Raw genomic sequence first — 25,963 nt, 5'->3', positions numbered from 1 at the left:
CAGCAGCTACCTAATACCCGACCCTTGCAATGTGTCTGATCAAGACACGATCCAACTCAGGAAGTCAACTACGTAGAACACGTGAAGTTGGCAGTGAACACAATCGTGTCATGCTCTTCCCAGAGACCTTGAAGCCTCTGACTTGAGCTCCTGCTGGAGAGACAGTACAGGGTCTTCCGCCGACTGAAGAACCAACGACAGCCAACAAGACGATCCAACCGCCAGTATCATATCTGATCGTCATACGACTCGCCGAAATCTAGATTGGAAAAGATACGGCTAGACCAAAACACGGCATGAGCGATGTGGGGTTTGCTGTGAACCGCAAAGTCAGAACCATGGTTCAGTGAGTACATCACATTGATCTTCGGCGTAGCATTATGGCGAGTGCTTATGTCAATCTTCAGAGGCACGGGAAGCATTTTCCGTGATGTTGGGAGCACAGAGAGCGTTCTCCTCTCTATATTCCGCGTCTAGCTTAGCAATAGAGGAGTATGATGGAAACAAGGCAACGGAGGGAGTGCACGAAATCATACCATAGCTCGTCTTGAACTCCGCACTGACAACATTTGGCCACACTCGGATTACCAGCCGTGATGATGCCGTGAACGTAGTAGAGTACGAAACGGAAACGCTTAACCTGCTATGGTACGTCAGGAAAGCCACCACGGCTGTTGCTTCTCTCAAGAAACTCCCATCCAAAAAGAGCTGGACCGATGTGGGCGCTTGAGAACGACCCCTCACACTCCACTGAGGGGACTTACGCCGCTGGCACCGCATGGCAAAAACACGCGTGCCGCTCTTGGCAAGGGAAGGGAGGTCAACCGCCATCAAGTTACCTAGAGGAATAACAGTCTCGGTCGGGCGGCTGGCAAGCGTGCAACAGCCCATCTCCGCCTGTACGGCGTGCGTGACCAGAGGCCTCCTTTGCAAAAGCCCCCGCTTCAAGGATCTGTTTTGGTACAGCAAAAGACTCGCTTGTTCGGGGATTGTTCGTCTCACAGCGTATGTAAAGATCTCAAGCGATGTCCGAAGCTGAGGAACTGGCATCCCATGAACCCTGACGAAGGCCACCCTTGAGAGCTTAATTAGCACGTCAACGGTCTTGATTGCGGCAATGGGAAGGTGTATGTGCATAGAAGAGTGGTCTGCAAGCCGACGTCTCCTTCTAGTCACTGCACCGTCGAACTCCCGAGACAGCAATGGTATGGGATCCAACCAAGATGTCTTGAGCGCCAACTACGAGTTAGCAGTGCCGAGGAAACGTGACGGGTTGTGACTTTGGCATGAAATCAGATCCAGAGAAGCCGTCTACTACCTGACGGCGAGACATTCTACTAAACGACGGGCCGAGTGGTTTTCTCTGTGCAGAGTAAGCATCATTCCCCATCATACCTAGGCCGCATTTTCGGAAAGCCCCGAGGGGTGATGCGAGACGTCAGTCGAAAAAGCCCTTCACACCTCAGCTGGGTGACTGCAATCATTGATGTTAGCCCCGACCTGCCTACGGCGTTGACTTTGTCAGATCGTCAGTGATTTGACACAATTACCTTATAGACTTCCGTTCAGGGGCTTCGAGATGTTGGAGCTGCCCACGACAAAGGACGCTCCAGAAGAAGTAGTAGTTGTTGAACATTCATGGGGCGACTGAGAAAAGTTAAAGGATAGAATTTGGATGGTCAAACGCCCTGAAAGCCAAGGGACGAGTTCGTGATAGCTTGGTTGGCAGGTGTGGAGAGAAAATCCCGGTGAAGATCTGCCTCGCCCATCTAGACGGTCTACAGTCTCAGCCTGGAGGCCTAATCATAATGTCAGTGATGAGACGAACTGTGAGAAGGGAAAGGGGTCGGCCTGGGTTAGTATACATTGATGCTTAAGTCATACGCGAGACACTCAACGCCTCGCGAGAGGCTAAGGGGTAATCAAAATCCCATGACTATGGAAACTCACCGTTCAGGGATACAGCGATTCAAAAAGCAGGGAGCTAGCTGTTCAAAAAAGTAGCGCTTCGGTGCCTAACCAGCCGGAGGTCAAAAAGCAGCGCATGCGGTGAAGATCAACCAAAACTCTCATGTCCGCCCTACCCTGGCCCCAAGCCGGAAACCTATTCAGACAGCCTCGGTCTCCGAGGAAGTAATCAAAATACTATGCAGTACACACGGAAGCGCGGCTCATACACTTCGGCCCAAGATTGCCGGGCTGGCAGGAAGGGGCCGGGTGTGTATTCGTTCGACGGGTACCCAGACTACTGGATGCGGCGAATAACCACCGAGCCCAGGGCGGGCGCGACCTGACCCAAGCAATCGGCGCCCAGCGTAGAAGTTCTCCTCGTGCGTGTCAGTTCGCCGGCATTTCAACTCTGAAAGGCTAATCTGGGCTGGTGGGCAGAGCGTCCGAACGGTGATTTTTGGATTTTTCCGTCGGAGGGGGTGGGGCACACGGAGCGAGCGGTGGTCTGGCCGGTGTGCAAGTCAGAAAGACAATGTATAGGCGGAAATTACAGGAAATCTGCTTCTGCTAGTGGAACTCGTAATCCGAGGGCTCGGTGACCGCTCCAATCGCATTCGTTACGTCAGACTGCGCGTATCCAACATGCGGATGACGATCACGTTGACCCGCACCACCGCCGACCCGTCGCGCCCGCACACGGCCCCACATCCCCGGCCCTCATCCCGCAGCACGACCGGAAATATCATCCAATATCGGCATTCACATGAAACCAAGCCAGCGATCCAAGCATCGAACGGAAACATTTGACACAAGACACACAACCCGCGAGTAAGCATACAGACGACCCGCCTCCTCCTCCCCAGTGAACTGCTGGCCCCCCGGCCTAGGCTGATTCCGGCGCAGCGGCGCTGGCATCTGTCGATTGAAATGTCGTCCCACATTTGCTTTCTCCTGCATAGGGGACGCAGAGGACAGACAAGACTGCATGTCCAACAGAGAAACCATCCCCCCACATTCCTCCCGCGGCCATATGCCAAAAGCTCGCAACCGTAGGAAAATCACTTTCATAACCGCGCCTGTGCAGCCCAAAGCAGACGTCTTACCTCGGGGCCCCTCCCCGCCCAACGACGTCACCACCAGAGAGAACGCAGGCAAGCTTCCTCCGAACGCCATCATCGTCCCCTCTCGCCGTTTCATCAAGCACTTGTCATCTCTGGCCCCCAAGACGAAAAAATGCGCGCACAAACCAGGCACTGTCCCTGTTGACGTGGTGCATCCCGTCCAGTCGGCCAACCGGGGCCGTCAGTAATCGAGCGGATGATGTGCCCAGATGGCTGGGATAGCAGCCGCATCTTACTTTGACCCGTCCGAGTCGTCCTTCATGCTCACCAGCGCGCCGTATGCGTGAGTCGCCGCTGCCCGCCCGCCCGCACGTGTGCGCGCAATCGACGACGAGGGCAGCACACCATCATGGACTGGGAGATACCGACGCCTTGGCTTGACACATTGCGATCGAACGGCAGCCACTGACAAGAGATCCATGTCCGTGCCGCGCCGTGCTTATCGCGGGGACCTTATCCGAGCGACGTGCACGCCTGCATACCGCATACGTAGTACGTAACTCGCTCTCGCGAGTAAGCGTGGTGAGACGGTAGAGTTCACACTAGTCGCTGTGGTTGGACACTCAAAACTATGTTAATGACTGGAAAATCGGCTTTTCAATGGACTACCTATCTAGTCCTGGTATCATCTAAACTCCGACCAAAGGGATGTATGTACAGAAGTGTGAAAGTGCTGTGCCATACTCCGCGCTGGATCAGGCCTTGCTCATTAATGGTGAAGAAGAAAAGTGTAGAACCGAAAGACATCCGCTCTGGTGTCTGTGATACCCGAAAAGCATGTACGCCGTCTAGCCTTGAACAACGATGAATTTCAAAGTCGGCGATAGAATTCAAACGCTCATCCACCTCTTTAAAGCGCAAACATGACGGCAGCCAAGGCCGCAACAATCAGCGAGACAGAGACTCCGCTGGTCGAGGCAGCGCCGGGGAAGGGAACCGTGGTGGCAGTGTTGCTGGGCTGCGCGGTGGGAGTCGGCATCACACCGGTTCCGGCGGCGGAGGAGGTGCAGTTGCTGGGGGTGCTGCCGCTTTCCGGCTTGGAGATGAGCTTGAAGTTGGCACAGCTGATGCGGGTCTTGTTGGCGAAGTGGAAGACGAAGCTGCGGTTGCCAAAGAAGGAGCCGGGACCCTCGACGATGGAGAGGTACGGGTCGACGTAGGTCTTTTCGTAGCCGTCAACGCCAACGGCGCCGTGCTTGCCGCTCAAGTCGCCCGTCTGGCACGTCTCGGGCTTGCTGGAGTCGCAGGGCGTGGCCTCGCCGCGGATGAAGGGGTCCTGGTGAGCGAGGGTCTTGGTGCAGTTGCCGTCCGCGGGGACGGGGTCGACGTGGATGTGGTAGGCTGTATATGTTAGACATGATATGATGAGATGGAGAATAAGAACTCACGGAAGGGACCGCCCTCCTTGGGAAGGTTGGAGAAGTTGACCTTGAACTGGACGCCCTTTCCGTCGGGGGCCGACATGGCGACGATCGAGCCCTTTACGTTGCCCTCCAATGAGCCCTTGAAGAACGGCTGCTCAGGGAGCACAGCCTCGTAAACATAGCCAGCGGGGTTGCTGACGACAGTGGCATCGCCAAGTTCCTGTGAGCAATGTCAGTATCGATGCGTAATGAGAGGGCAACGCAGAGCATACGCCTGTGGTTTGAGCGGCAACGTGGCCAACAGCCGCGGCTGCAATGACGGAGACGATAGACTGAGCGCGCATTTTGACCTCGTGATGTCTTTGAGTGGTGATAAACAGACTGATGCGGTTGGAATGCACAATGGGTGTTGATCAAGGGCGGGCTTGTGAGGTGAGCTCCGAGAGCAAAGAGCAGAACGGGAGGGGCTGAGAGGTTCTTAAGAAGCAGGGACCGCTGGCACGTCTTGACGAAAACGGAAGTGAGCAGTCGAAAGTGTGGAAGGAGCGGAGGTTGAAGACAGAACTCTAATAGAGGGATCTGCACGAGATGTTGAGCGGCGACTCTTATATGGCCCACACGGCGAGATGTGATGAGGATGGGATTGGCAAAAGGTGTAATATCCCCAGGCTCCCTTGGCACATATGTATGTCAAAGGCAGGGTCAAGAGACACCCTAGCCTGTCCTGCACCACCTCAGGTCTAATCAAAGAAGGGAACGGGAGCCAGAGAAGCAGCCAGAACAACATCGGATGCCATGATCCATCGTGTGTACGACTGGGGCCTAGGGCGAAGTGGACGGCACCTAGCCGTCGGCGCATCCAGGCGAGGAAGCACTGTCTCTCGGAAGGGTACGTATCTTGGCTGGTCTCCAGGGATTGCCCTTGTGTGCATCCTGTGCGACGGGAGAAGAGATGATGGAGGGGAGGGAAGGCAGAAAGGGTCGGCAGGGGAGGGGACGCAAAGGAAAGGTTCGAAGGGGGGCGGGGAGTCTGCCGTTGGCGTTGGCGCAGGTGTAAGTGCAAGGTTACTGCGGCACGGCTCACTCACGGCCTCGACGCCCAATGAAGGGAACGGATAAATCGGTTCTGTGTCGACCTGCATGCTGCTGCTTCTGTTGCTGCGGGAAGGCCAAGAGACCAACCTCGGGGGCCATGGGCTGTCCAGATGCAACGGCCAGAGGAAGAAACGCACAGAAGACGCCGAAATCTGCCAGACACGCAACTAAATCTGGCAGACGGAGCGGAAGCACACACACACTCGTGTTGGAGATCTTTTACCAAAGGGAACGGGCGAAGTAACTGGGGCAGGGTTATTCGTTGGTCCTCAGTCTCTAGACCAGACCCCAGTATTCGCAGAATGTCGGTTGGTGCCTTTGACAAAAACAAATAGACGGCTGGTAGTGTCTGACTTTGTTTCTCGTACCTGGCTTAGCACCGCGCTACGCAGAAACCTGTCCCTGTCCCTGCCAATCGAAATAAGCTAGTGGGCATCACAGAAACATGCCAGCATGGGGGAGGTCTCGGAGGGTTTAGAGTCAGCACGCAGCAGCAGGCACTGCAGACGAGATGCGATGCGCGCCCCCAGAGCAACAGAGCCCCAGAACATGCAGATAGCCGCCTAAGAGAACAAGGCTGGCGAGTCAATCGCCCAAGAGGGGACACAGGAAAGACGCCAGGATGTCGCGGCATGTAGCGCTGCTGTGTGTCAAAAAAGAAGGTAGACCAAACAAACAGCCCAGACCGGCTGCAGTGGTGACTGCCAACCTCTCCAGATGATGACTGCATGCGGAGTGATTCTCCAGCCTCTCTCTTCCTTACCAGAGGTTTCCTCGATTCGCAGGTCCCGTTCGTCGACGTCAGCTTCGGGAGAAAAGGCAATGGCAGGAACGTCGGCTTGGTCGCTTAGGCGCCGTGGCCGCATTGGCGTGTGATGGATAGAGGGCGCTGGTTGGTTGGTGGTGATTGTGAGTTGGACGCCCAACGAGGAACCCGTGGAATGGGAGTCGAGATTAGAGTACGAGTGGAGCCGCCGTGGGATCCCGGGGCCTCGCTACCCTCGCTGCCCTACCTTAGGCCACCTTAGGGGCCGCCGTCCGCTTGCGCCCTGAGGTGATCACCCCTGACTTACTTTACCTTGGGTAGAGTTGACAGCGCCCCTCTGCGTGCGCCTGGCCTGCCGGGTTACCCTAGTGCTAGCTGGTTCACGGCCGGGCCAACCGCCCCCAGACCCCAGGGCCACGAGCAAAAGCGCCCCCAAGAACATCCACGAGTGTCCTGACGAAAACGTGTTGAACAAACTGACGGAAGAGGACCAACGGCCCAACGCATCCGAGCACATCGCCTCGCTCGCTCGGATCCGTCTTGTCATCTTCCTCCCAGCACACCAATCCCCCCTATGGCGCGTTTTGAATGACAACGTCTTTCTGCAAGGTCCCGTATTCATCTGGCTCCTTGCAGCTTACAGGGGCACTCGGGAACCATGAACCCGGCCACCCACGGCAGCAGCGAAGAAACGGTGGTACGGACGATGGGTTGCGGTAAATCTGGTCCATGGTTGACGCTGGGACACAGACGTTCGCCGCTTTTCCGATCTCCTCGCCAGAGAAAGGCTTCTTTTTCTTTTTCACTGTTTCAGGGCGTTCCCTTGTAGTCGGCGTCTGCGCTTGAGTCGTTCAACGGAACTCTCGCCGGTGATATCCGGACTGTCGTCGGGTCTCTTCTTCATGCTGGGTGCCGTTGTTCCCAAGTTTGCTGACATCTCATCTAAGACGGCAAGGAGTACCAGGACACACACGAGATTGAGGTTCGTCGGTAGGCGGCGTGGAACTGCTGTCATGTCTTGTCCCGTCCTTGTCGTCATGGACTCTCATGACCTGTTCATCAGTTCGCCTACAGCAAACCCAAAACATTCATCATGGCTGAACCCCATCAACAAACACGCCTTTAATATCCAGCCATTTTTAGCTGACGTTGTGCCAGTGTCACCTACAAAGACGGCACTGCCCTCGTTTTGTTTCTCCGGATTCGCAGGCACGTGTGGCACCTTGCCAATGTTTCCCAATATCGCATGTCGCATCCTAATTGTCGATGGCTCATCCAGCCTGTGGCCCCTGCCGCGCCCCGTTGGCTGGTTGGTCGGCAACCAAAGACTGCCATTCCGAACCGATTGGCAGCGTTGCTAGCGCTGACCAGCTGGACACCTTTTCCAGATCGCCTCCAACTGTTCTCCTCGGTTGATAGGGTTCCCACCCCTGACGCCTGGGCTTCTGTCGTCACTTGTAACATGCAGTTACACTTTCGCCCCCAACATGGCTTTCTTCATAGGCAGCTGCGGTCAGAAAAAGTGAATGGTGCCAGCCAACGGAGGATCGGCAAAGTGGTTGCAGATGGGCAACTCCTGGCAATGTTTCAGTTTCAGAGCATTCTCCCCTGCTGACAAACACTCTGGCAAATACACAAGTTCCAACCAACTCCTGTTGGACCTCTCGGTTGCGCGAATAGGAGAGGTCAAATCTCGACTAGATGTGTTCTCGAAATGTCCAATCTCCTCGGGGCGAATCCTTCATCCCAAGTTTGAACGTGAGCATGGCGTCTTTAATCATGCGCGAGTGATGGCCATCATCTGGTGAGTGCTCGGGGATAGTATGCCATCACCGCCGTCAGAACGTCGTCCTACCGTCGCAACGAACGAGTTGTGCGGCTCGTTCTGGGGTCGCAATGGTCACTTTCCCGTTTGGCCAGCTCGTGTGCAGAGTTCGAGATGCAAGCTCTGTGGGCAGAGGACTTTGCAGAGTGCCAGTCGTTTCAAGAGAAGAACGTATGACTGACGCTCCAAGTCTGTTTTCGTGCACCGTTAGACATGTCAGCGACCCTTTTGGGTCAGATCGCAGTTTCGATATGCCCGAGCGACGAACACTTGGACGACGCTGCCGACTGGCAGGCTTATCCCAGAAGAGCAACGCGCTCGCCCTACGAAGCGCTGCTGTCAATGCTGTCGAGCCTGCCAGCACTGGACGGTCGCGCCTTGGCATTCGATCTTCTTTCCTTTCCACGAACTGTCTTTCGAACATGTCATTCGTGCAGTTGGGGCCACTGACAAGACGCGCCAGCACCCAGATCGGCACCGTTCGCTGGCGTCAGGTGAGGGACGACCGTTCCAGCTCGGATAGCTCTGCGGGCCCGAGTTTGGTGCGCGGGACATGTCGTGTAGTTGTCCACCGTAGACTTCTGATCCGTGGACATGAGCCTCCAAAGACTGGCAGCGATCCGCTACTCCGGCTCGTATTGACTTCGGCTCCGTGAAGAGGAGCGTTTCAGGCCTTGGTGCCGACGTAGTCGAAACCATTGGTCAATGGGAGATGCGTGAGCCGGAGGGTCTCTTCTGTGATGCAGCCATCAGACGTGCCCGGGCTTCGCCTGAGATGGCGCCATTGTTAGAGAGCCTCGCAACCTTCGGCCAACCCGCGGACCCGGGCAGCACGGCGGGCTCGCGGACAGAACCGACGCGGTCGAAGGCCTGGGAAGCTCCGCATCAACTGAGACCACTTGCCGGAAGTATTTGATGAGCAGAATCGCGCCAGAATAGAGAGATCAGCGGTGACAAGACTTTTGTGAACCTGCTGGTTTGATCGAATCCCGCGATGAAGATCTATTCGGCGCCGAGCCCTGCAACATGCAAAGCAGTATGGATTTCGGATTGAAATGCAGGGCAGAGGTCCGGGCGGGTTCACGATGATTGATACGGGAAGAGTGGATCCATGTAGCGGAGGAAACCAGCCCCGTCCCGATGTGTGGCTGGAGCTCGATGTGTGGCTGATGCTGGTCCGCGACGCCTGGGAAATCAGGCAAGATCATTGGACGTCACCGCGGCCAAGGTGGAGCCTCGCGAGCCAGGAGCAACAGCACCGACGACCGCATCGGCCTCATCATCGACAACGTAACGCATCACGCCCGGCATATCAAGGTTATCGACAAATCCGCACCGTGCCCATCGAGCCCGAACCGAGGAGGACATTTCCCAGTAACACACTGCAATCATGAAGCCCGTCGTTGGTGCTGGCGCCGCATGGCAATGGTACGTGTGTCCCTTCGGACAGCCAGATAGGATCGCGACGGCTAACTGTTTGACCACTGCAGCACCGTCATTTCCGTCTTCGGTATCGTCATCCTCGGTATCCTGAGCATTCTGTTCGCCAAGAACCACCCCGAACTCGTCGGAGGGAGGGATGACCCTGAGAACGGCGGCGCCGTCGCTGGCACCCTCTTCGTTGCTGTCCTTGTCTACATTGTACGTCGCGTCCCGGCATCCACTGCATTAAACAAGATGCATCGTCGGTCGTTTACTGACTCTGGGACTTCACGCAGGGCTTCTTCATCTTCTGCGGCATCCAGGGCATGCTCCACATCCGGGAGAATCGACGAGGAGCGATCGCGTTGTAGTGATATCATACAGGAAGGAGATCAGCGTACGGCATCAAAAGACATTACGGTTTTCAGGCGTTCGGCATCATGTTGGAATTATCTTTGCGCCGCGGGCCTGAGGCTCGCGTTCGATCGAGGGGGGTAGCATCTTTGGTGAGGTCCGGTCAGACGGTCCGCCCGGCGGATATGGAGGGCATCGCTTCGTCGAGAGGAGGGACAGGCCCCGATGTACGAAAGGATTGGTAGAGGCTCTGTTTGAGTCATGCACATAATAAGCAAGCACGAATTGTCCAACTGCTGCGGATAGTGAGTCTTGACGCGACTGTGATACTGAGGGCTGATATAGACAGTGCTTTCACGGTACAGGACAATAACAGGCAGGTCAAAGGCAATTCGATGCTTCAGCAGCACCGAGATAAGCGGCGAGGGACGTTCCTGCTTTTCTGGCCAGGGCCTTGTGCTGACTGGGTCGTTATGACCGTACAAAGTCTTGGCGTCCTGTCATCTCGCGACATGATCGAACAACAGCCTGCCGGTCCATGACTTACCACCATAACCACTGGAGAACTCGGGATCCCATCTTCGTTCGGTCATCTGCAAGGACTTGACCATCAGCAATGCCTCGGGCAACACAGTCTCGGTCAACAACATGGTCTCGGTCAACAACATGGCCTCGGTCAATGACAAGGTCTGCGACGATAGCAAGGCCCAGGGCAGCATCAAGAACTCGGTCAGCATCAAGGCCTGGGACAGCATCAAAAACTCGGTCAGCAGCAGTGGCTTGGTCAGCAGTAGCAACAGCAGCACCAACAATATCGGCAACACCAATATCAGCATCATCAACAGCACCAGCAGCAAAACCTAGGTCAGCAGAACCTTGGCCAGCAGAGCTTGAGCCAGCGATGGTTGAGGCAACAGTCCACGGCCACAAAATCACAATGCTAGCATCGGACAAAGTGCAAAATGTGTTCATGCTTTGGTATTCCTACTTAAGCGTCCTCGACTACAAATCTCATGTTCAAGTTGGCCACCTCGCCCTCTGGGTCTTCTTCGAAAGCGAAGCCATTTCCAAGGCCCCAGATGGCGACTTCTTTAATCTTCTTCAAGCCAAGATCCTTCTTGTGCTGGATAAGCATCCAAGACGTCGCACTACCCCATACGGTTCCGAGGATGGCTTGGCCCTCTGGAGTATCCATGCCAAACACTGCTTTGTCGGCGTAGCTGGGCACCTTGTTGTACTTGGTTGCCTTCAGAGCCTCTACAACGATGTCGTACGTTTTCTGGTTGGTGCAGTGGGATACAAAGATGAGTTTGAGGGTGTTTGGTTGAATGTTCTTCGCCTTGCAGGCGTCGATCCACTGGAAGAAGGCGACATCCGACATTGTGTCCAAGTCGGGGACGTCACCCAGTCCCCAATCGCTCTTCCTAAAACTGGGGCTGTAGTCTTCATCGAAAATGAAGGCACCAGAGGCCGGAACAAGCACGTTGGAATAGGAAGCCATTGTGGGCTAAGCAAACGGGGTCAGCAGCAATTCTCAGATAAGCATGTAAGCGTCCCTCACCTTCTTGCCTTGACCGAACTCTCTGTCGTGTCTGTAGTAGTACTCGCCCGCTTCCGTCTCATCTACCGGATGATCCTTGTCCGCAAATGCATTGTCGAGGTTGTTATCGTAGCCGGGCGTCTTGTCGATCGAAAGGCCCATATTAGCGAAAGCTGGGTCCTTCACCTCGCCGAACGGTGCCTCGACATCGCCGGTGTCCTGTTCAAAGGGATACCAAAAGATGTATCTAGTCCAGCCGTTCGGTTTCAGCACGCTCGGGTCCTGATACGGGCTCGCCACAGAAGCCCCGCCATTGTACTCGGCCGCCTTCGCATCGTCGAGGGGGAACAGATCATTGAAGTACTGTCCCTTCTGCACACGGCCATCGTAGTCCTGAGCAAACGTGGGGAACTGGGTTCTTGCTCGCTTGGTGACGACGACCGTGTCGCGGGGTGTGGGCGAAGCGTTGATTAGGAGTATGTGAAGCAGAAACCACAAGAACAATGAGCGGACGCTCCCCGAACCAAAAGAGTGAATAGCGTTAGCCATGATGTCACGGGAGACACTGCTAACAATTGGTGAAATGAGCGATGGGAGCTAGAAAGAGCGTGTGTGGTTGTCACGAAAACAAACATGCGCGATCGCGGCACCGGCAGATCTAGTCTTAAGTAAAAAAAAACGTCAAAAGCGAACCCGAAAGAGAATTGAGTTAATCTGTTTAATCAGTAGAGACGTCATTCTAGTTCATGGACAATGGTCCTTCTATTGCAGGGGTTTATTTCATAGAGAGTCAAGAGCGCATGAGTAGGAATATGAATGTGCAACTCTAAATTGATTATCTGGGGTTGGCGACTCATGTCTGCTTATTTTTGGACTACCGACAACGCTGCGGTGACGCCGAGCTTGGCAATCTTTTCAGAGCCCTTAAGTTAACGCGGCTAATCAGCTGGTCAACTGGTCGATCATATTAATTGTCGAGTGCAAATGTGTATCAGACTTTTATTTTCGAAAGGGGGTCGATAACCTCCGTCAGGGCGGCAGAGGTGGCTTGACATGAGCGGGATGCTTAATGCGAAACACCACCAAACTGGTCAGGGCTGCGATCGGACGAACCGATTCTGTCTTGCCAGTTCCTGACACGGGGGCGCCGCCGATGCTTCCCTGATCAAGAACCCCATAATCTGGATGATTCTGCTGTGTGTTTCTGAGTTGAGGGATCATTTGCCTTATCGTCAACAGAACATCGGCTTCCAGCACGATGTCGGCCCAAGTCTTTTTGACTTTCCCATGTTCAATTCAGCATGCCAAGAAAGTCCATTTGTGTGTGGTAACTATTGTATTCCATCCCGACCTCTCGCATAATCTGCTGGGTTCTCTGGGGGATTTGGACTGACGAGGAGTCGACAACATTGCCTCTACGGTCTGTTGCATCATGCCACAATGCCTTAGATGTCACTCTGGCTGTTGAGTGAATTGGCCATCTACAGGTAGGCTGAAGCGACATGCCAGGCTGCCTAAGCAGGCCACAGGTGATCTCTTTGGGTATAGTCGCGACCCTAACTTCGAGCAAACCTGTTTCCCGGTGTTGTTCGTGATTCATGATGACACCGAAAACCCAAACAGTTGGCGTTTGTTACAATCACTGTGAGCTGGAAGCAGTAGTAACACGGCAAGTTATGGTCTGATCGCTACTGTTAAGGAAACTAGAAGAAATAGAAGTAGTGTAAGTCTGATGTAAAGGAAGACATTCGCGATTACACCTGACCGCTGTAGACGGCGTTAGACTAGTTGTATCTCGAGCTGCTGAAACCCTAGACTTCCGCGAACCTCTAGCCCCTGTGAATCATCCTCATGCTCTTCGGCTTCGAGCAACTGAAGACGCCGATAGTCGATGGAAAAGGCCGCCTTGCGTTTGAAACCTCCCAGAGTAACCTCTTCAAGCACCAAGCCATACATCGTCGTTTCCTTGCCGTCAGATACGTAGAGCTCCATGAGCCACACATCAATGCTTGACTCCTCTCCAGACCAATCGTCCGTCGTGCTGGGTTAGTATTTCAATGATGTTCGGATGTTGTTAATGACAAGTAACGGCGACTCTCTTCGCCCTGTGAAATAAAGCTGCTGTGGCTTGATCCATGTGTGGACTCGGAGCACAGCGGATTCAATTCTGCCACTCTTTAATCCAGGGATTTTCCACTTGAACTAATAGTAAGACAATTCTGGAGCTTTGACGACTAAGTAAGCGTACCGTTACTTCTAAAATACTTTATCTCAACCTGCGTGTTCCGTTCGGGGGAGGGGGTTGTGCTATTTGGCTCATGGCTACGTGGCTAAGCGTCGGCATTAATACCGTGGGCTTACGAAGGTGGGACAGTGCTACAGTGTAAGGTAATCATACCTTAAAATGGGGGCCACGCTGAAGGACCCCCCACTGACAATGGATGATGTACATGCTGCCAACTACACACGTACCTCTGCACACAATTCCATACAACCTGATACACGCATACGGCGACACGCGCGGCAGATCTTGTTTTGCAACTTGGCCGAGACGCGATTATTAGCTGACACTTGAGGATTTCATACATGAAGCTATTGCAGCAGGACTGCGTGTCCTCACAGCAAAGACACTGCGATGACGAAAGTCAAGCGCGGCCAACGCAAAAGAGCCTGGGCCCCTAAATCCCGAAGTGGGTGTGCTGTGTGCAAGTTCGTTCATGACTCTGACCCTTCCGTCACACCGAGTTCTCACAAGCTTACAGAAGTCAGTCAATGAGCATCTCCCGTGATTTCGGGGTACTGAGTATCTAACCTCTGTCTCCAAAAAGAACGAAGGATCAAATGCGACGAGAAGTTGCCTAGTTGTACAAATTGTAAGTGGCCAAAGCCGTTTACCAACTACAAAGTGTGCCAGCCTAAGTATTTCAGGTCTCAATGCTGGATTCGACTGCCACCGTTCCTCTCACAGCGACACGCAGGACGCTGTGGTCCCAAAGCACAACGAAGTGCCAATTCGGCGAAATCCCAGCCCGCTCAATCCCCTAGCTCTCAACGAACGAGAAGGTAGAGCGTATCGATTCTTCCAGCTCGTCGGCGCCCCGGCACTTTCGAGCGGCTTCGAGTGCGAGTTTTGGGGGCGGCTCGTTCTGCAACTTGCCAACGCCGAGAACGCCATCTTTCACGCGACTGTTGCTCTGGGGCTTTTGCTCGAGGACATGCACAACTGGCCGATCTCATGGCCGGTGCCTCGCCAAGCCCCGCCAACCGAACGGACGGCCAACGCGCTACGGCACTACCAGACAGCACTGCAGCAGCTGTTCGTCCCCGTTGTCGGAAAGGAGTCGGCAAATGCCATTTCACTTGCGTCTGCTGTGGTCTTCGCATGTATTGAGGTAAGCGGTTTATTACAATGGTTTGCTCAGTTTGTGCAATTGAGTTGTGCTGATCTCCTTGTAGACACTTTGCGGCAACGCTCGTAATGCTATGAAATTGATCTCCTCTGGGATCAGCATCTTGACGCAGCTTGAAGCCTCCATCACATCCCTTGCAAATTTAGAAAATTTTGCACCATTTGTATCTGTGTTTGTACGGCTAGACTCTTACATGAGAGAGGTTTGCAATCCAAGAATCCCGTCTCGGCAGTAACGTCTCTGACAACTATGCAGCTTCTTCAAACCGAGCATCACGTTCGACCCAAGCCGCCTGTTTTCAGACATATAAGACCATGCCCGCCGGTATTCGGCAGTCTCAGAGAAGCAAACAGACAACTCGAAATTTTGGAAAACCTCTGCCTATTCGGGGTAGAGCAACAAGAGAAGCCACGGGAGGTCCAAAGTATGCCGACTCGGACTTCCTGTCAGAGCATGTATCAGGATTGGCTAGAAGCCTTCAATGCCAGCTCCATCTCCACAAATGACGAGAATTCGCATGCACTCCTTCATATCCGGCGATTGGACCTCTATTTGACCCTCCATGGCCCGGAAGATACCTGCCCTCAGTCTGGCTGGGATTACTTCCTCCCAGAGTTCATCGAGATGCTCACATATGCCGCCCCAGCGTCCCGTTGGCAGCAAATGTCTTTTGTCTTAGGTGGCGGCTTCATCATGCCCCTATGCAGACTTGCTCTGCGATGTCGGCATCCAAGCACAAGAAGAGCCGCAATACACATTCTACGCGGTGCCCGTCGTCGAGATGGCCAACTGGAAGGGATGCTTGCCGCGCGGGTCCTGGAGCGCATCGTGGAAGTTGAAGAAGATGGGTTAGGTGAGATTGCCGAGTCCCGTGACGTTCCCGAGGCAGCTCGGGTTGCCGGCGTGTTGGTCAAGTTTCTGAGCGGAAAGGGGAGGGCGAAACTGACGTATTCTCGTGCTGCTGGCCCGAACGGCGTGCGGGCATTGGTTGAAGAGGAGCTTTCGGGAGGGTCACATTTCAAGGGGGATTAACACTTGCCATTTTCCTTGGAGGAAAATACATTCGATCTCTTGAACGGCTTCTCGCAGAACTTGAGAAGCCAATGGCTAACCGACCAACGAACCGAGTCCAAATACGTGCTTTGCAAGGGTAGTCCCTGACTAGCAACGGGCTAAATGTCGACAGGGACCGTACGACACAACCAATCACACATATGGAAGGCATCTCGAGGTGGACCCAACTGACGACGTTCCTTGTCTTAGTTTGAACGACCGGAGGTCGTCCGTCCCACCGGCTTCGGCTTCGAACGTCTTCAGGAATCAAACTGGGCCTGGGCAACATCTTGAATGCCTACAACATCATAACTTCTTCATCGAAAGCACCCCGCTGACTTGCGGATACACCGAGGCTCCCAGGATCACACGGTGGACCGGAATTGGAGGCAATGGACGCCACTAATTTGACTTGACGATGCGACGGAGGCTTGAGTCTTGCCGCAGACGTCCCATCGGGCCTCTCGTACGGTCACTGTGGCGAAGTTTTGGACGTGGATGGGTTCGGTACAGGATCTCGTCAAGCCTTTCAGAAGACAATTTATAAAACGAGGCCATATCCAACCTCACGCTCCTTCTTCAACACACAGTTACCACAGCTTCCACTCTTTCGCTCTTGGGATCATCCGCGCATTGTCTTGCCCACCATGAGGCTTTCAAACGATCATTCTTCATTTTCCTCATGGCTCACAGCCATCTCACTCCTAGTAACACTGTCTCCAGCATCCTCCCTCTCTCAAAACACCACCATCGGCGCCGAAATTGTCCAAGGAGCCCTCCGAATCTACGGCAACGACTCCTACCCCATCACCCAGCGACGACCTCTCCCTCTGGATGCAGCCCGCTCGCGCTACCCTGGCTTCAAGCAGGAGAATCTGACCCTCAAAGCCGGCACCATCCGTCGCGATGGCGCACTCACTCTGCCCTGCGACATCCTCTTCGAGCGCGACGTCCCCGTCACCCTCCGCGATGGTATCGCGGTGTACACCGACATCTTCCGTCCTGCAACCACGAATGCTACCGTGCCCAGCATCGTCGCGTGGAGCCCCTATGGCAAAGAAATTGGTGGCCAGTGGCTCGACGATGTCCAGGGTCGATCCGGCGTGAACTTGTCGTCCGTCTCCGAGTTGCAGAAGTTCGAGGGCCCCGACCCAGCTTACTGGGTCTGCAAGGGCTACGCGATTCTCAATCCAGACAACCGCGGCGCCTACTCTTCCGAGGGCAACATCACATACTGGGGTCGCCAGCTGGGTGAGGATGGGTATGATTTCGTCGAGTGGGCTGCAGAGCAGGCGTGGAGCTCGGGCAAGGTCGCATTCTCGGGCAACTCGTGGCTAGCGGTGTCGCAATGGTTCATCGCTGCCGAAAACCCGCCTCACTTGACGGCGATCGCTCCATGGGAGGGGCTCACGGACTTGTACCGCGACACTGCCATCAGAGGCGGAATTCCGGCACCCGGTTTCCAGGAGTCAATTCTTACCACTTTTGCTGGCAAAGAGTTTGTGGAAGACGTCCCTCGCATGCTTCTTTCTGAGGGGCTCATCACCCCCTACTGGCAAGACAAGATTGCAATGCTCGAGAAGATCAAGATCCCAGCGTACATCGTGGCCAGCTATACCAATCTTCTTCACGCCCGTGGTTCATTCGAAGGATTCCGACGCATTTCGTCAGAGGAGAAGTGGCTCAGAGTGCATAATACGCAAGAATGGACGGACTATTATGCCTCGGAACATGTAGCCGACCTTCAAAAGTTCTTTGACCACTACCTCAAAGGCGAAGATAATGGATGGCAGTCTACTCCGCGCATCCGCCTCGCTGTTCTGGATCCCGGTGCTGAGGACACTCTCGATCGCGTCGTCGCAGACTGGCCAGTTCCGGGTCTCGAGTCGAAGACTCTCTACCTGCAACCGAACAACTCACTTTCCGAGTCCCCTCTATCCAACGAGACTATCCTCAGCTACAATAGCAGCTCTGCATCCGGCATTACACTCAACTTCCAGGTCCCTGAGATGATGGAGTTGATCGGTTATTCAAAGCTCCGCCTCTGGCTGTCCTCCCCTGACGCCACCGACATGGAAATTTCCGTCTCCGTACAGAAGCTCTCCTCCAGCGGCACTGCGTTTCCCAGCACCGGCAGCGAGAGTTCCAGCACGATCGGCCCTACCGGACTCCTCCGCGTATCACAGCGTGAGCTAGACACCGACCTCTCCACGGACCTCGAGCCCTTCTTGGTACACACTTCGGAGAAGCTTCTGTCACCAGACGAGATAGTGCCCGTGGATATCCCTCTTTGGCCCTCCGCTCTCAGATTCCACGCGGGGGAGCTGCTCAGCTTAAATATCGCCCCAGCCTCAATCACTCCCGCCCAGGCTGATATCGGCTTTGGCACGGCAATCGTGCCTGTGCCTGCGACGGGAGGCACTTTCGAGCCCGGCCAGAACGTTTCGTTGATCGAGTTGGGAGGTGGCATGGATTCCAACCCGGCCTTTGTCAATGAGCAGAGGGTCGAGACGCCAGTGAGTCGTAACAAGGGCATGCACTTCATCCATGTGGGTGGAAAGTATGACAGCCTATTGTTGTTTCCCGTCAACAGCACTACGCAGGCAACGGAAATTTGCAAGTAGAGGGGGGCTGATAGACGCCTTTGGTTTGTGTTTCAAGTCGCCTCAGATCAGCCTTGAGGGAAGAGATAGGCCTGAACCAAGTCAATGTATGCATCCCCATTGGTTCTGTCTGTACCATACCGATGTAAATAAGCTGGCAACCAACGGAACAAAGAAAACGGCCTTTCGGAGACGTATTCAATATCTAAGAAAGGAATAATTCGGGAATACTTTAGTGTTTCCATTACGTTAACAATATGATGACCAACAGTTTATCTACTTTCTCAATATAATCTACTCAGCTTTGGAGAAGTTTCTAATGGACGAACGTCCGGATCTCAAGTCAACCCTGGTTATAGTTTGACCCCCGGTCCTGCGGTCCTGTCATGCCTCACTAACCGCGCATAGTACTTACAGCGTATGCACACGGCGGCTGTCACCCAGACCTGTACCAGCTACTCGTGTCAGTACCTTGGAAACAGAATTAGGAGGAAGTCTCTGAGCTCACTGTCATGCGCCGCCGCAGTATCAAGAGGAATGGACTGGGAAGAATCAGGTGGATGATCCATGGTCATAGAGCCCGGAGAAGTTTGTGATGTGGGAATTCGCAGGAGCGGGATGCTGTTTTGTGGTTGAACAACACATAGGGGCGGCGCTCTTGTTCTGCGATACCAAATGGGTACTTTTGGGACGTAAGGATGCCAACCTTCAGTATCAGTATGCATGATTAGCAATGATCTTCACCATTTGGGTCTGGGTGCTTCCTTACGATTGCGAGTTCTTTTTGTGCCGAGTTGCAGGATAGTTGCCAACACGGGCGCCCACATGAACAGAGACAGGACTTGCCCATAGCCAACCTCTGCTTCTGTGTAATAGGATCCCATAGCTTCTTCTTGCACTCTGCGCCACATAGTAATGCATATGAGCCCAAGTAGCATGTTCAACCAGGCAAAGAAAGAGAAGCCCAATCTAGCCCAGAGAATGACCTGGTTCTCGTGTTGACGCATCCAACGAGATCTCGTAACAAAGTCGCGCGCCTAGGTAATCCTTGTGAGAATGAATAACACCAGGATCCCAAAGAAGTAAGTTATTTCTTGGACGTATAATGAGAAAGGCAAGTAGGTGGTTATGTATGAGATTGAGCCCTGTTGGTAAAGAAAGCTCCATATGAGACACGACGCTGCCGTGAAGTTAGTTGAAGCCGTGAATGGGCGAGAGCTCTGTATGCCGGGATATTCAGATGCTCCAGTAGAGTAGTTCAAGTACGGGATGAACCCTAGGTACTGCAAGTCCAGTAAGCTGTCGAGGCTGTCGAAGTTGTCGGAGACAGTATCCGCCAACTCTAGCGCGGGGGAGTCGAATTCCACGTCGTACTGGCCCGCTAGATTCATAGAAATAGTTGAGAGAAGGGTAGCAAACAGCAGAATGAACCAGAAAGTAGAATCTCTGTCAGATCCACGACGCGGCATTGAGGCGACCGCAATTGTGGCACTAGCAGTGAAATAGCAGGCCACATGGGTGATAATCCCGTTGTACAGTATGGTTTCGTGAGATGCAACCGCAACTAAAGAGACTGCAAGTGACAGCAGGAGCACAATCCCAGTGTTCAGGAAGGTATTAGCGACTTTGACAAAGCTTGCTTCGGTATTGTCGCTGCTGAGACTCTCCAGAGGGGTTCTCCGATGTTTCCAGTTGTGCCAATATGTCTGTAGAATGACCAGAGTGGCCAGGATTGAGGCAATGATATAGGAGATGAACATCTTTATGTTCATTAGCATGAACCGGCGTGGTTTACATCAGGAGCGTTTTTGAGTGGGAGACCTTACCCCTATACCTGCGATATCAGGATTTCCAGACGTTTGTAACTCCGAGCACACCTCCTGATAGCACTCTCTTTTCCGAGTCTTGATGTCGTTTGCGGTAGATGAGTTGGTTTGAAGATTGTACCAACCCCAGAAAGTTTGAATGGAGATGCTCTTATACTCCGCTGGTAATGCGGTAAACGCGGCCTGGATGTTCAACATGACGTCGAGCCATTCTAGTCCTGGCACCAACCATTGGCTCAGAGCAGTATTGCAGTCGTTCTGAGGCTGCCACGCGAACTCTTCAGCCAGATCCAGCGACAGGCAATGGGTCTCAATCGCCGGTCTCGTAATGTTAAAAACGGCGTTATCCACGGGCTTCGTAGAGTTCGCCAATAACTCGTATATTATGTAGGAGTAGAGTTCCGGGTCCACCGAGGAATCGACAATTTTAGAAAGCGCAGATTCGTACGAGTCTATTAACAAGGGTGCAACTAGACTAACGAAGTCCTTATCTTGCGAGGTGCCAAAGTCGAAACTAAAATTCGCGTGGCCGCCAGCTTGAAGATTGTGGGAGTAGTACCAAGAAGTTGCAAGAGTACAGTTCTCGGTGAAGTTGCCAGCGGTCAAGAGAAACGTAAACAATGCCAAGTCGAAGGGTACCTTCAAAGGCTCCATAAAGTCAGCAAAAGTGAGGTTCAACCTGCCTACTTGTGCGTACATCCATTCCTCAGGATAATACGGGTAAAGAGAAGATGAATTGATGTTGATAGCCTGCTGAGTCTGCTGCATGCCAAAAGTGGGGAATAAAGAGATGAGGAGGCAAAGCCTAGCAGTGTAGGTACTACACGTCATGGCAATGGGTTGTCGATAATGACCTCGAGAACTCGAAACAAGTAGGACAGTGATTTTGTGCAACGCCGATAGGGAGCCTCGTTGACCGTGTTCTTTTGTAAAGCATTTGCTGCTGAAAAGGAAACGGCGTAATCGAGTTCCTCAAGAACACAGAACTCGTCGACGCTGCTCGACATTTTAAGGTGCCTTGACACGGCCGAATCGTACCTTTCAATCCGTTGAACCGCGACAGCCTCACTATACGCCGCATATCAGGCTCGGAGAGACAAGCAGGGTTGCAGTGACAAATATTCAGGCAGGCTGAGAGCTTGCATGGATCGATCTGCGATGTGCGTGTGTGTGAAGACCAATAGGCTTCTCGCACATAGGACAACTTGCACACCATGGCAAGGTATGCAGCCCCGTCGGCCAAGCGATGCAACCAGAACTTATCTCTGCGATGCATGATTGCGGCTCAGTCATTCTCTTATCATGCTGACATCTCTTGCGGCGTGGCCACGACCCTTAATAGGATCAAAACCTCTTTCCGATTGTTTTCAACGGTTCATGATGACAAGGACAAGGATTATTAATGCTCAATACAATCACTGTGATTTGCAAACACTTCGTTTGCAGGGGTGAGAGAACCAGCAATGCATTGGCCCGGCGAAGGCACTACAGAGTCTTAGATAGATGCAGTATTTGATGTATACTCAGCATAACCAGCCTGAAAGTCGATTTCCGTGTTGGGGTGACACCTGAATGAAGACTTCTTCCTCGTAGCATTGAAGTGGAATTCCTCGAGGCCAAGAGAAAGAGACTTTGGGCATTCAGGTTCTCCTTGAATTAAGAAATTCATCGAGACCTAGGTAGCTTTATTGGACCCGGCTTTGATCTAGATAGTGTACAGAAAGGGCTCTAGAGGTTTAGATATCCCCTAACGATTACATCGAGAAAGAATGAGGAATTTGGCTGGTCAACAAACGGCAGCACATACGGTATGCTCCCTGGCTACGGGGAAAACAGAAAGCAGCAGCATTCGATACTGCTACAAACAGAGAATCTCTCAGGACTGCCCTCGCAAGGAGGCTCTTCTAGTTACAAATTGAATTTTCGGTATAATTGAAAAATGCCTACAGCTTCAGGCCCGGGCCAATGAGCTTGCCATTTAATCTGATGACTCCCTAAAACCCATTAGTTGTTTTCCAGACGTCTTTTTGGAGCACACACCTCTTGAACATAGGTCGCTAGTAAGGTACCATCTTTCGCGAACATCCTTGCGGAAGCTAAACATCTCTCGTCTCCCGACCAAGGGCTATGGCCAACAAGCAAAATCCATTCATCAGCTCTGATGCGGGCGGGCGCATGGAAGTAGATGGTATGGCCAAGAGAGGAGAGCATCCCGACAGAGCTCCCTTCCAACGATGACGTTTCGACACCCTTCGAGAAACCTCCAGGAAAGTCGAATAACCCAAGTACGTAGGGCGTGATCGAAATTGAGACCCAATCTGATAGATAGGCCAAGATTGACTGCTGGACCTCGACGTCATCTGCCTGGGCAATTTCCCTCGGCGTCCGGATCCACGTCTGAAGCTTTGCGTCTTCCGGCTGACCATTGCTCTTTTCTATCGAGATGGGAAACAGCTGCGGTGCTACGGCCGTAGCAGTGCTGGTTATGGACTCATCAGGCGGCGATCCCCTCGATGATTGCAGGGTGGGAACATGTTGAACACGCTGCTTCTCGGAAGGGACCGCCCGCATGAACGATAAGGTGCTAGTGAATATACACTTCCCTTCTTGGGTGCCTTGGACCGTTCGGGTGATGAAGGAGCCTCCATCTCGGGTCCTCTGAACGGTGAAGGTGGCTGGAATTGTCTCGTTCCCCACAATCAAGAACTGGCAATGCATCGAATGGCATAGAAACCCATCGCGTACGGTCTTCTGAGCCGCGACTAGGCTTTGTGCGACAATGGACCTAGGTGATGCGTGAGCGATTAGTAGGTGAGCGGGGGTAGTAGTAAATGTTGGCGTCGCTGGTCTTACCCACCGTATATCCCCCTCCCTCCTGGCGGACGCCAATGATCTGCAGTGGTAGTAAAGACGTCCTGAGATAGTTGATGTTAAAGCGACGTCCGAAGGGCGGTCAATGCGAACGATGAATTAGACAAGCACTCACCGGTTCAGTCTCCGCCAGCTTCAGCATTTCCTCCAACGGAGACAGCTGAGACATAGCGACCGAATCTTTGGGCCGCGTCATTCTCACCGCTGATATTCTAAGTCTATGGTTTGTAGTCTTGGGTGACAATGATGTGTTTTGGGATCCAGTGAGATACGGACATTGGTCGACACCGAGGCTCGGGGTTGCAGCGGCCCCACATCTCCGGCTACTTAGGAAGGTCATCCTCGGCTAAAGTGGGCCGCCATCGGCATATTGATGACAAGGGGGATTTACTTGCAATATACTTAAGAACATAGTAGAGAATGGAGATTATTCGTCCTTGTAACTCTGCCTATGGTGGAAGCACTTCTGTTATGTCAGGTGCAAGAGTCTTAACCCCCAAGGCGAAGGAATCAACGTAACTTGTACTCGTCCCGAACAACCGGTCTTTCGCGTTTGAAGTATATGTTCCAGTCATCAGCAATTACAAGTAGATATCCAAATGGTGATTTGGATAAACGCAGAACATTCTAGGCAACGTCTCAGTCATTTTTGAATGCTTTACGTCTCGGACTCACCTCTTTGAGTAAGCAATAAAAGACGGTCATGGGTTGTTGAATTGCGGTGGTCGCCGTATCTAAAGGGGGCCAGCGACAAGGAGTAAATTCCAACTAGTTTCGAGAGCGGAAAGACATAAAAGACTTGCCGTGCCGTTAGGTCCAAGACCCCACAGTTCAGGAGGAAAATGGTGAAGACAACGAAATAGTCTTACCATTTGGCCGTCCTGGAGGGAGCCGATTGAAACACCCCCACAATTAGGCAGCAATGCGTCTCCTTTACGAATCATCTTCTTATTTTGACTGTCTTAAAGTGTGGCATACAACAGCAGCCTATCTACTCAGCCATTTAGTCTCTTGCATGCTCTCTCAAATAATATCATCCTAGGCTTCACCATCTCTTCTCCGAGCGTTCGCCGGGTCACAGCTCTGCAAGCCTGTTGTCGGCTCTGAAGGATTGTTGGTCATGAACAATATTTCATCAACTAATCAACAGATCTGCGAGAGATGTCTCCGGATCGACTTTGTGAATGCGTTGTGGGCGCTGGAGCAGGGAAAGATGGACCCCCAGGGAATCATTCTCGATGGCGACGCCGGGAGGTTCGTCTCCGGGGACGAGGCAACTTGTGACCTCTGCAATCTTCTCTCAAACGCCGCTCTTTCGTGTTCCATATCCGATTCTGAGGCGCAAGGTTTCGAGCTTCGTGCGTTCTCGTACCTGCAGAACGGCATCGGTGTCAGGCACACTATTCCGGGCGCACAAGACAGCCTGATGGTTGTGGTCACTTCCAAGAACACAGTCATTTTTGATGAAATCTTTTTCGATGACTACGGCTATAATGGAAAGTATTACGTGGTTCTTACAGACGGTCAGCCCGGTCCTTTGAAGCCGCAGGAAATCCCAGCGCTTTTCGACCATGGCAGGGCCCGTCTGTGGATCGACAATTGTAAAGAGGATCATGGACCGTCGTGCAATAAGCCTGTGGCTTCAGCTGCTATTCCAGGGATGAAACTCATCAACTGCAATACACTCCAAATCGAACCTGCACAGCATGGTATGCAATGGATAGCATTGAGCTATGTATGGAGTCCCCAACCCTCGAGCTCTTCTGCCCAAGTCAATTGTCGATTGCCATCAGAACTGTCGGCTTCAGTGAAGGATGCCATGACTCTCACAAGGCACCTTGGGTATCAGTATCTATGGGTTGATAAATACTGCATAGATCAGAGCAACGTGTCAGAGCTGAGCGACCAGATCAACAAAATGGACCTAATTTACAGCAACGCCGAGGCCACCATTGTGGGTGCTGCCGGCCCAGATGAAACGTATGGCCTACCAGGCGTGGGTTCCACTAAACGGTTCAAACAAGACATCGTTCATGTAGCCGGTGCCGCAATTATCAACATGGGGCCTCACCCGGCTGTGTACGTCGAGGAGGAATCCCGTTGGTGGAAGCGAGGATGGACGTTCCAAGAAGGATTACTCTCCCGACGGAGAATTATCTTCACCGAAACACAGGCATTCTTCGAATGCAACACCGCGAGCTGGATAGAGAGCTTGGGAGGGATCGAGTTAGTCAAAGATCGGCAATCGCTCAATTGGACAAAGTGGAAGAACGGGACTTTCCTCTTGAGTCACTTCATGGGCCAGCCGGAAACCCAGGCCCCAACAGAGACAACAAAGCACGGAGGAAACGAGCTCTTGGAGAACCCCGCCGGAGACTCTATGATTGCACGCCGTCTCGTCGACTTCTTCCCGCTGATTCAGCAATACACGACGCGGAGCCTGACCTACGACTCTGACTCGCTGAATGCTGCTGCCGGGATGTTGAAGATCTTGGCCAAGAGAAAGCCATCGGTTCTTGCCATCTCGGGGTTGCCTTACGTTTCACTCCCAATACAAGACGTGCTGATCAACACACAAATATTCATTGCTACATTTTGTGAAGAATTCTTTTATGAATTTTTATATAACTAGGGATATATAAGAGGTCCCCTTTACTCTAACTACCCCCTATATATTTAGTAAACTACCCCTATTAACTACTACTACGCTATAGCGATTATATATATATTTTTAAGTTCTTTTAATAAAGTGTTATATTTTAA

At 52.9% G+C, this 25,963-nt stretch overlaps 9 protein-coding genes across 9 annotated transcripts; 5 read left to right on the top strand and 4 right to left on the bottom strand.

Moving 5' to 3' along the window:
• Nucleotides 1-3,921: 3,921 nt before the first annotated feature.
• CGGC5_v001146 (Cell surface Cu-only superoxide dismutase) lies at nucleotides 3,922-4,779 on the bottom strand (the record flags this gene model as incomplete). Its single annotated transcript, XM_032030016.1, has 3 exons — nucleotides 3,922-4,412; nucleotides 4,460-4,655; nucleotides 4,708-4,779. 3 exons carry the CDS (start codon nucleotides 4,777-4,779, stop codon nucleotides 3,922-3,924), a joined length of 759 nt encoding a protein of 252 aa, XP_031890340.1.
• A 4,732-nt stretch (nucleotides 4,780-9,511) lies between these two features.
• Nucleotides 9,512-9,914, top strand: CGGC5_v001145 (Uncharacterized protein; the record flags this gene model as incomplete). Its single annotated transcript, XM_032030015.1, has 3 exons — nucleotides 9,512-9,549; nucleotides 9,612-9,762; nucleotides 9,840-9,914. The coding sequence occupies 3 exons, from the start codon at nucleotides 9,512-9,514 to the stop codon at nucleotides 9,912-9,914; spliced, it is 264 nt and encodes an 87-aa protein (XP_031890341.1).
• A 631-nt stretch (nucleotides 9,915-10,545) lies between these two features.
• On the top strand, nucleotides 10,546-10,761 carry CGGC5_v001144 (uncharacterized protein; the record flags this gene model as incomplete). The annotated part of the gene is made up of 1 exon (XM_032030013.1): nucleotides 10,546-10,761. The coding sequence occupies one exon, from the start codon at nucleotides 10,546-10,548 to the stop codon at nucleotides 10,759-10,761; it is 216 nt and encodes a 71-aa protein (XP_031890552.1).
• Nucleotides 10,762-10,885: 124 nt separating this feature from the next.
• Nucleotides 10,886-11,986, bottom strand: CGGC5_v001143 (uncharacterized protein; the record flags this gene model as incomplete). Its single annotated transcript, XM_032030012.1, has 2 exons — nucleotides 10,886-11,404; nucleotides 11,459-11,986. 2 exons carry the CDS (start codon nucleotides 11,984-11,986, stop codon nucleotides 10,886-10,888), a joined length of 1,047 nt encoding a protein of 348 aa, XP_031890551.1.
• Nucleotides 11,987-14,072: 2,086 nt separating this feature from the next.
• On the top strand, nucleotides 14,073-15,879 carry atnN-10 (Aspercryptin biosynthesis cluster-specific transcription regulator atnN; the record flags this gene model as incomplete). Its single annotated transcript, XM_066150780.1, has 6 exons — nucleotides 14,073-14,146; nucleotides 14,200-14,222; nucleotides 14,266-14,310; nucleotides 14,366-14,829; nucleotides 14,894-15,049; nucleotides 15,103-15,879. 6 exons carry the CDS (start codon nucleotides 14,073-14,075, stop codon nucleotides 15,877-15,879), a joined length of 1,539 nt encoding a protein of 512 aa, XP_066009916.1.
• Nucleotides 15,880-16,547: 668 nt separating this feature from the next.
• On the top strand, nucleotides 16,548-18,524 carry CGGC5_v001141 (putative serine esterase; the record flags this gene model as incomplete). The annotated part of the gene is made up of 1 exon (XM_032030009.1): nucleotides 16,548-18,524. One exon carries the CDS (start codon nucleotides 16,548-16,550, stop codon nucleotides 18,522-18,524), a length of 1,977 nt encoding a protein of 658 aa, XP_031890484.1.
• Nucleotides 18,525-19,540: 1,016 nt separating this feature from the next.
• On the bottom strand, nucleotides 19,541-21,160 carry CGGC5_v001140 (uncharacterized protein; the record flags this gene model as incomplete). Its single annotated transcript, XM_032030008.2, has 2 exons — nucleotides 19,541-20,263; nucleotides 20,330-21,160. 2 exons carry the CDS (start codon nucleotides 21,158-21,160, stop codon nucleotides 19,541-19,543), a joined length of 1,554 nt encoding a protein of 517 aa, XP_031890483.2.
• Nucleotides 21,161-22,272: 1,112 nt separating this feature from the next.
• ACOT8-1-0 (Acyl-coenzyme A thioesterase 8) lies at nucleotides 22,273-23,369 on the bottom strand (the record flags this gene model as incomplete). Its single annotated transcript, XM_032030007.1, has 4 exons — nucleotides 22,273-22,323; nucleotides 22,370-23,114; nucleotides 23,183-23,244; nucleotides 23,316-23,369. The coding sequence occupies 4 exons, from the start codon at nucleotides 23,367-23,369 to the stop codon at nucleotides 22,273-22,275; spliced, it is 912 nt and encodes a 303-aa protein (XP_031890478.1).
• A 951-nt stretch (nucleotides 23,370-24,320) lies between these two features.
• CGGC5_v001138 (uncharacterized protein) lies at nucleotides 24,321-25,832 on the top strand (the record flags this gene model as incomplete). Its single annotated transcript, XM_032030006.1, has 1 exon — nucleotides 24,321-25,832. One exon carries the CDS (start codon nucleotides 24,321-24,323, stop codon nucleotides 25,830-25,832), a length of 1,512 nt encoding a protein of 503 aa, XP_031890477.1.
• Nucleotides 25,833-25,963: the final 131 nt, after the last annotated feature.

Source organism: Colletotrichum fructicola, assembly GCF_000319635.2.
Source record: "Colletotrichum fructicola Nara gc5 chromosome Unknown KSG_Nara_v1_contig01, whole genome shotgun sequence".
Classification (NCBI taxonomy): Eukaryota; Fungi; Ascomycota; class Sordariomycetes; order Glomerellales; family Glomerellaceae; genus Colletotrichum; species Colletotrichum fructicola.
The sequence above is the reverse complement of the archived record's forward strand: the minus strand, read 5'-3'. Positions and strand labels throughout refer to the sequence as shown.